The 9,608-nt window shown below is 37.3% G+C and overlaps 1 protein-coding gene across 1 annotated transcript; it reads right to left on the bottom strand.

The window, feature by feature from the left end:
- Window positions 1–339: 339 nt before the first annotated feature.
- LOC145351853 (uncharacterized) lies at window positions 340–8,880 on the bottom strand. Its single transcript, XM_080201562.1, has 3 exons — window positions 8,742–8,880; window positions 7,894–7,948; window positions 340–6,546 (listed from the first exon to the last, which is right to left on the bottom strand). The coding sequence occupies exon 3, from the start codon at window positions 6,359–6,361 to the stop codon at window positions 650–652; it is 5,712 nt and encodes a 1,903-aa protein (XP_080057688.1). The 5' UTR covers window positions 6,362–6,546; window positions 7,894–7,948; window positions 8,742–8,880; the 3' UTR covers window positions 340–649.
- Window positions 8,881–9,608: the final 728 nt, after the last annotated feature.

Below are 9,608 nucleotides of genomic sequence, written 5' to 3'. Positions count from 1 at the left end.
AAATCACCTCATTGGACCCTGATGTTTAGATATTGATGTGACCCACACTTGTGTTGTATGGGTGCCTTCCCCACAACAGGATACAACACAGTTGAAATGGCAGTAAGTACAAATGCGCTGGAAATGCAGTGTGTTGAGACCAATCACCGTTTTGATAAAATGCCTGTCCCATTCCAGCCAAATAGGAAAGGTTTAAACCATGCCTAGCGTACCTACAAGCAGAATATATTTAGCATTTTCTGCCACAATTCCACATTATTTAAGAATTAAATTCCAACATTTTTAAGGACAACAATTACCAAGCAATCCTTTCAAAATATTGATACTATCAAAAATAACTGTTGGCGTAACATAATTTCTTTATTTAATTTACGAGTCTGATTACTGTAGAGGGAAATGTTAAGAACAATTTCAAAAATCATAGTTCAGCATCTTATACGTTTTTAAAAAAACACAGAAAATGCTTCAGAAGTCAGTAATCAACTGTAGGGAAAACAAAACAATAACTCAGGCTCATGTCCTTTCAAGTGATTGTTCTGTGGGTGTTGGTGCAGAATTCTCTCACTTCTGTTCCATAGGAAAGCCAGCAGGGTATTCCTTCCTCAAATTGGCTGGGATGATAAAATGATTGTTAAGTTGTTTTTAAGTTCTACGGAAGAGTTTGAGTGTGAGTGGATATAACTTGCATAGAGGTCAGTGCAGGAATAGGATTTACAGGCATATCTGTTGGGATATAATATGGACTTTCCATGTGGTTAGGTTCAGCTAATTTATTCTTTTGTGTGTTATTCTTATGATCTTGCTTGTCTGTTGTGCCATTTAGATTTGATTGTATTTGTACTTCTGGGGACTCAGGGGTTGGGTCAGAGTGTGTGACCAGAGGTGGTGAAAATAAGTTTGAAAACTGCATTCTTGGTATATATGAAGGCCTCAAGGCATTTGGATATAGAACAAATGGGGAAAATGGGGACGCACAATATGTTTGCTGAGGTATTACTATTTCGACATAGCAACCCGTTTCTGGATCTAACAGCATTTTACGTGGGGATTGTACTGATGCTTCAACAAAGTAATGTTTTCCAGTCTCTGGATCAATAAGTAATTTCTTGTCCATGAGGGAGTACTGAAAGCAAGGGAATTGGGGGTTGGCCATAAAGTGAGGAGATTCAGGGATCTTATAACATTTTTCCACAACACTGGGAATTTGTCTGGTTAAAGAAAACGTTTGTTGTTCCTGTTTTTGAGGATCTAAGGTTTCCCAATTTTGCTGGTGAGGGCTAGTTGTTGTTGAACAGTGATCGAGTTTCGGAATACCAGGGTGAAGAGAAGCAGGTATTTGTATTTGGGGAGGTGCCTGTAGCGTGTGTTCTCCAATAGGAATGGTCAGATAACTTAGTGGATCTGGTACTGATGCTTTCTCTTGAACACTTGCTTTGCTGACTGGAATTGTTTTTGTTTCTAAGGACTGTTGCTTGGTTTGGTCGCCAATTGTCTTGGTGGATAACTTAATATCAGGATTAATAGAGTCAAGCAGAGTCATTTTCGTATTTGTAAAGTTTAAACTAGCCTGTGTAGCCTGTAGCTTATTAACGATTGTATTGTGAATATCAGCTGAAAATGCTGATTTGCCATGAACATCTTGCGTTTCGGTCTCTTGAAGTGAGTTTTGTGATGAAATTTTAATAGTCTCCGGACAATTTGATGATTCCACAGAAGCAGCACAGCTTTCTGTGGTTTTGACAGGTATTAAATTGATGTCATTAGGGAGTTGGACCTGCGTATCTACAACTTTGTTATCCCTGGATTCTGAACAGTCTTTAGTAACACTTTGTCCTCCTTCCTCTGAAACCATTGAAATTTTGTTATCTTTAAATGGTTGTAATTCACTTATGAATGTTATCCCAACTTTTCCTGTTGTTGGTATCATTTCAGATTTATCTGTGTCTTTTCGGGTGTCATATTCAATTTTGAATTCTTTCTTGTTCTGCATACAGCTATTTAATAGATTGTTTTGACCTTCCATTACATTATGGATCTCTCCATTAAGATTATTAATTAGAGGCGATAATTTGCAGTTTGTACTAGAATCATGCAAAGACTCATTTTCTTCTTGCCACCCTATTTGCATTTCATTTTTATGCTTGTTTATATCTGGTAATATATTAGTATCTTTAGTTTTCAAAACCAATGTACTCTGATTATCCTGGGCAAGTTCTATCTGACCTTTAGGATCATCAAGCAACAAACTGGCACTTCCTACATTAAGAGTAGAACTTTCAAACATTTTGTTCTGATCTTCCAAACCAATCTGAAGTTCACTCTCCATTTCATGCTTTTCAAGTGACAGTGTGGCCTCTTCATCTTCTAATGTTAAATTTTCTAACATTTTATTTTGTTTTTCCAATCTAAATTGAATTTCTTTCTTATGTGTACCTTTTCTCCGAAGTTTTTGAGTTTCTTCATCATTTGTTGTTGACTTGCTTAAACATTTATTTTCATTTTCCAATCTAATTTTAAAGTCCTTATTTGGGTCATTTTTCCAAAGTGATACATCCACGTCTTCATTGCCAGTATTTGAATTATGGAATGGTTCATTTTGATTCTTCAAATTAACTTGAAAATCATTTTGGAGATAGCTTTTTTCATTTGACAGTTCAACATGATCATCATCATTATTAAAAATCCCTAGCTGATTATTTTGAATTTCCATCTTGGATTGAACACCCGTTTTAGGTCCAGCCTTTCTTTGTGATGAATCTACATTTTTGTTTAAAGATGAATTCATTAAAAGCGTGGTTTTGTTTTGTGTTGTCTCTGGAATCTCTCCTCTTGGCTCATCTGTATCAAACGCGATGGAAATTTCTTCCTTGCTTGAATTAGACTTTGTTGAAAGTTCATTTTCTAGTTCACTTTTAATATTTCCAGCAGGCTCCATTTTACTCAATGACTTTTCAGTATCTTCAGTTGTTGTGGTAGAACCTGATAAACGATTATTGATATTTTCCAGTCCTACCTGGAATTCATTATTTTGTTCTCCTTTTCCAAGAACCAAATCAGCAATTTCACTATTTAGCACAAAATTAGTTAAATGATTTTTCTGATGCTCTGCTCCAACTTGAACTTTCATAATTGATAATTTAGACTCTTGATTATTTGAAATCAATAAGGCTTGGATTTTCCTTTCAGGTGTTACTTTATTAGCTATGCAGGTCAAATGACCATTTGCATCGCTTTCATCCTCTTTGACTGGGTAAATTTTACAATCTATTCTTTTAGCAGAAATTGTTTTGTTTTTCTGTTTATTAAATGGAATAGGCAGCTGGAAGTTAGAGGAAAATATTCTCGAAATACCTGAACTTCCTGTACAAGTACAATATTTCTCGTCAACTGTATCATCATTGCTATCACCTTTGTCAGCCTTCCTGCTTATTGATTGACATTGAATGAAAATTGGTGATAGTTTGTGCTGTGTTGCTGGAAGTGATTGCTCTAAGCTAGAAGGATTGTGAATTTCTTCTGGCACCTCTGATTTAGCCTTGACGTTACAGAATGTCAAACCACTATAAGTATTTTGAACCAGCTTACTCACATCCCTGACATGAGAAGGAGGATCATCTGTTTTGCTTTTTACAGTTATACTGTCTTTTGTATTAGACAGGGAAACTTGTTCTTTCTCCAGTTCAGATTCAAGTTTAAATGAAGTAGGAAGAACTTGATGCCTGAGGTTAGGGCTAGTGGGGTTAGAATCCATAGTAGGAGCATTCTCTTTGGCAATACACAATGGGCTGGTTTGTTTCATGTTTGCCGACTGAGAGTTGTGTAGCATCTCTGGTGATTTTAACACAATAATACTATTTGGTGCATTTATTTGGCACGGGTTGTTACCTGATTGAACATAATTTGTTTTGTCTTTATATGATGACTGTTCACTTTGCACTTCTTCGGTAGCCTGTGACATGTAATCTGCATGATTATCCTCTGAAATACATGATACATTCATAGTCTTCTTTTGCTCTGGTGCATTAATACATACGTCATGTAACATGGAGCATGGTTTCTCAGGATTCAATTCAAACGTTCTCTCTGTTAGAATTTTATTTTGGCTATCTGGATTGTTTTCACTCCAATTTCTAAAAAGACTGGTTGCACAGCCATTGAGGATGTTTGTGTTCTTCTTCCCAGCCCAGCTTAAACCATCTTCACACTTTAAAGAACTGAAACTGTGTTTTTGTCCCACCTTTTTATTTTCCTCACTACTTGCATCATTTAATTCACACTCATTCTTTCTGAAATTGCCTTGGATGAAATTGAAAGGTTCAGATTTTGAAGTAGAATCTTCAGGTTGAATTTGTTGTGAAACTATAGTAGGAATGTCAAAATTTTCCTTTTTCACAAAGTTAGGGGCTGAGGAGATAGCAGAGCTTGTATTCTTATCTAATTCATGTTCTATTTTGAGACCTTGCTCAAACTGCATTTTCTTGGATATTACATTTGTGATAAGGTAGGATGCAAATTTATTCTTCAACAAAGGTCCATCGGGGGTTGTTTCTTTATATAGCTGTTCACCAATACTCTCTTCATTTTTCATACCTGGGTTCTCCACATGGGCCGTGTCTTCACAGTTTTGTAAACATTCTGAAATTTCCTCTTTATTCTCAGTATCAACTGCTGTATCAACACAGACACAGGAATTAATGGCACCTCTTGAAGTAAAGACTTTTAATTCACTTCTCTGTCGTTTTCTGAGTTCAATTTGTCGTTTTGGGACTGTTCTGCTTGTTCTCAAATCTTTGCCTTTGTCTTGAGTTTCCACAACCACCTCAACACACTCACACTGTACTCTGTCAAGTGAGTCATCAAATAACACCATGTTGCTTTCTTCAGCCTCAGCATGTAAAGCACAAGCTGTGTTGCTACAATCTGAGGGCTCCTCATTACTGTCAAATGCACCAGTGTAATCTAACCCAATAACGCAAGTTGACAATCTGTTTGTTTTGTGGCTTTCCTCTGACAAAGGTGATGAAAAATCAATGCATGCATTAGAGTTATAAATGCCAAGGTAATCATCACTCGGACAGGACAAACTTCGAAAAGCCAAAGCGGTTAACTTTTGAACCTCGTAATCAGTCTCATCTAATTCACTTGCCACGCTGGATGTTTCACTCACACAATCAGTTCTTTTACCATTAACAGATGAATCATCTTTGAAACCATCTTCAGACTTATCTATTTGAAACATTTCTTCGGGGTCATTTAAACCAGGCTGCAGATAACACCTCGGGGATTCATGTCTATTTAATCCAATCTTCTGAATTTTGGTGAGCTGAGCTGGGCTACCTCTCTCTCCAGTTTTGCTATTCTGGGCTGTGATTGACAATTGAACCTGTTGGTCTCCATTTCCTTCACAGTTCTCGATATCTGTGCCCCTAACTGATAGATCGTACTCAATTGATTTGCTGGCTAACCCTCGGCTATATGATTTTCTATTTGTGGCTAATAAAGTATCATCAGGTACCAAAACACCGTAGCAAACATTCCTTTCTTCCTGAGAGCCAGAGGTAGTTTCACACTCGAAGGATTTATTTTCATCAACAATTTTTACCATTGCTCTCTTACTATTTTTGTAATTGGAGTTAACATCAAGCTCACTCTTGTTATCTAATCTACTCTCCATCAGCTCTCCATTTAATTCACAGGCATCCCCCTCCAGATATATTCCGCACAGCTCCGTTTTGTGCTTATTCGCAAATATTTGCTCTTGCCCTTCGCAACAATAAGATTGAATTGAACTGTTCTCATTTTTAGAATAATTTGACTGGTCACTGCTTCGTTCTTTTTGTGAATCAGCTAAAATCGGGGAACTGCCGCTTTCGGAAACATCTTGATTTTCATCATAATCCGTAGGAAGTTCTTCAACGTCCTCAAATGGTCCACTGCAGTCACTGAGATTTTCCAGGTTCTCAGAGCCTGCAGCTGTATGATAGGAACCAGAAGAATCACAAGGAGTATCATCGGCCTTAGAAAATGAAGGTGATTCTGGCGATGTCTTTACAGTGGATAGGAGGTCACCATTCTCAGGTAGCTGGCCATTATTTATATAATCAGGATCTGCAACAAATCCAATGGGAATTGTATTTACTGTAAGTCGCCTGCAGTCCTCTGTCAAAACGTGATGAACAGACTCTGTTTTTGCAGCTGTATTTTCTGAAATAAAACTTAAGTCTGCATTTGAGTTATTCGAGAGGTTATTGGACCATGTTTCAGAAATAAATATGGAGCCAACTTCAGACTCATCTCTTTGGTTACACACATTTTCTGAGGGCTTTTTTAAAAATGGAAGTTCTTCATCCAAATAATTCATTTTCTCAGTCCTATATAGATACGTTATTATAAATGCCCCTATAAAAGTTTCAAATTAACATATCTCTAAGCTTATTTTAGCGAGAAATGTTGCCAGTAGAAAAAGATGATTCTTTATCTGTGATCCAATCACTAGGCTGGGCACTTCGGTGCTTTCTCCCACCTACCCTCAAGCCATTCAGGATTCTGGAAAAAAAACATAATTCATTATAGCAAGCATGAAATTAAGCAAAACTGTTGCAAGTATAATAAATGAACAGGTGCTGAGTAGGACAGAGCCTGAATATTAAGGAACAGGGAGACATGCTACTAAAGCTTTGCATTTTGTACTTACCAAGACAAACACAAAGTCACAACAATTTATATACCAGGAGAAAAGAAAGGTAAAAGCAAAATATCGGGGATGCTGGAACATGAAACAAAAACTCTTTTCCAAGTGCTGGAAAATCTCTGCAGGTCTAACAGCATCTGTAGAGAGGGGGCAGAGCCAACGTTGCAAATTAGGACAGCCCATCGCCAGAGTTAAAGACAAGGAAAATCAGCAAGATTTATATCAGTAAAGGTGAGGGGGTGAAATTGATAAGGATGATATTGACAATAAAGTCAAAGGTAATGTAAATGGTGTTGATACAGGCTGAGAATTGTGCTAAAAGCGCCCGTTAAGAGATTGTAATGTGTAAATGGCAAGTGAACTAAGATGCAGAGTGTAGGAATGTGGCAGTGGCCCTAATGGTGAAATGAAAAAAAAAATGGGGCTATGAAATATACTGAAATATCAGGAGTACAGAGCTGGTAGAGCCGAACGTTACAGAGAAAGACAGTGTCACGAGAATGGATGGATCTGAAAACAAGGATGAGAATTTTGAAATTGAGACTTTACCAGACAAGGCGTCATAATGATAAGCTCAGGGGTGGTCGATGAGTGGGACATTAAATTATAGGCAGCAGAATATATGAACTCAAGTTTACAGAGGATACTACATTGGGAGGGTGGTGACCAGGCAAGTGTTAGACAAACAAGGACAGAGGTTGCTGGAAAAACTCAGCAGGTCTGGCAGCAGTTATCAGGAGAGAAACAGATTTCATGCTTTGAGTCACTGGACGGAATTTTTCCCCCTTTCCACGACGTGTTTCACAGTGGCAGGAGGCAGCTCACCACTTGCTGGTGGCAGAGTCTTATGGTCCTACTGTTGACAACATGCTACTAAACCCATCCATCACCACCAGGAACCAGTGGCGGTTGTCGTCCTCGATGGGACATTAAGCTTCTGCCGGGTGAAAGACAACAAGATTTTGACAACAGACTTTTCACCTTATGCTGGGATGCCTGCTGAATTTTTCCAGCATTCTCTGTTCTTTTTTCTTCATTTTAGAATTTTGGATGATTAGAATACAAGGGAACAAGCCTGAATTTTTTTGTGACACAAAATAATGAGCAAATTTTCACAAGACTGCAGGACAACATGCACCAGGAATTTCCTTGGAGCTTTTCCCATTCCACCACAAGAACTTCAGCCATTAAGCTCTGCTTACCCTTTGTGTCCACTGGGATATCTTGGTTGGCTGCTTTCATCCATAGCACGATTACCTACAGGTCACAGAGAAAGTTTATATCCAACACTCCCACTGATTTGGAGGCATCTCTTTCTGATTTGAACCAATCTCAGTGTGCTATTTTAGCATTTCTCCACCAGTAGTCCTTCAGTACTAGAAATAGCCCTTGCCAAACATTCATGCCCACATATTTCAGTCAAGACGAGCCAGTGAGTAAAGAATGTTTCCGCACTGGCATCACAATGCCTCGCCCAGCCTGGCACATATCTGAAAATTGCAACTAACACACTTAGAATTGTTCCTTTCATAAAGCACCAACTTTAAAACTGATAAATTAAAATGCAAACATGCCAATGTTTAATGTTTACATTAATTGAATAGTGCATTTCTGTTTTTTGCCTTTACTGTCTAGTTCAATGTATCTATAAAAAACATGTTAGATGTCAAATAAAGACAACTAATTCCAGACCAAATAAATGTTGCGTTCAATTGTTTAAACCTTTGTGTTTATCATTGCATGTAAACATACAAGTGATTCAGTAGTGGAGAAACCAATATGATACTATTTATAATCTTTCTTCCCATAGAGAAGCTCAGAATTTGTATTCAAACCCAGATAACTTGAACAACACATAAGTCAGAGATAATGTTATACAATATAATTTTGATACATTTAGAATTGTATTCCTGTTTGTACAAGTTTTATTGACACCATAATCTATGCTAGTAGGAGTAAAAATTGATACAGACACTGGGTTTAATTAATCCACCATTAATACAACGTTAAATCATTTATAAAGGCTGCAATCAAGTGCATTTTTTTTTACCTGGTATACAGGCATTGGCAATTAGCTTCAAAGTTAGATGGAAAAGCTGAGCATGCACATCCTTAACTGATGAATCCAAGAAACATTTTCAGTTTTCAGTTAGAATCCCTCCAGTCTGGTCAGAGGAGTCGATGGTGTCAGCAGCCATCCACTTTGAGACTGAGGCTGTCACAAGCCCAGCAGGTCAAAGGCTCCATGTTATAATTTTAGTGGAGGAAGCATGCCAACCCTTGACTTACAGCCAACACAAATGAGCATGCATCCAGTACTTAATTCCTGTACCATAGGGCTTGAAGTTACGTATAATCAAAATACTGTTCTTCATGTTCGAATTGCTAATCTGTTATTATAATGTATCCTGAAATGGCTGTGACACCAATGAAATATGTAGCCAAATCTTCTGCATTATTGTTACGACAAATTCTAAATACATATTAAATAAAAATATACATGTTCAATATAGATATTAATCTTTCCAAGTACCAATAATTTGTGTTAAACTGACAGTTTTTACTTCTGGTTGTGCTCTGAATGAATCTGTCCTTTTCTGTAGCTAGGTGAAGAGTTATAGTTAGAAGCAAGAGTCAAACCCACACACACACACAACAGAATATGAAACCTTCTGCTGGATTCATCATGTGGACAGCTAAATTTACCCTCAGCTAGAATGACAACCATGAGCAAATGCTGTTTAAAGTAATTGAGAAATGTTAAAATCACACTTCAAGAATAGGTGCTTGTTATTGTTTTGTAGGCTTAAAGAGTTTATTTAAAGAACTTATGTTATTTTTCCATGTTAACAATCTGCAACAGTATTAATGTACATACAATCAGTCAATTATTCACAATAGTTCAAAACACTTCAAA

The sequence above is a fragment of the Carcharhinus amblyrhynchos genome, chromosome 13 (assembly GCF_965287045.1).
Source record: "Carcharhinus amblyrhynchos chromosome 13, sCarAmb.v2.hapA, whole genome shotgun sequence".
Classification (NCBI taxonomy): Eukaryota; Metazoa; Chordata; class Chondrichthyes; order Carcharhiniformes; family Carcharhinidae; genus Carcharhinus; species Carcharhinus amblyrhynchos.
This window is presented reverse-complemented; position numbering and strand designations above follow the sequence as displayed.

Bases quoted from the DNA above. Each gene is read 5' to 3' on its own strand.
- LOC145351853 (XM_080201562.1), bottom strand. From the start codon at position 6,361: ATGAATTATTTGGATGAAGAACTTCCATTTTTAAAAAAGCCCTCAGAA.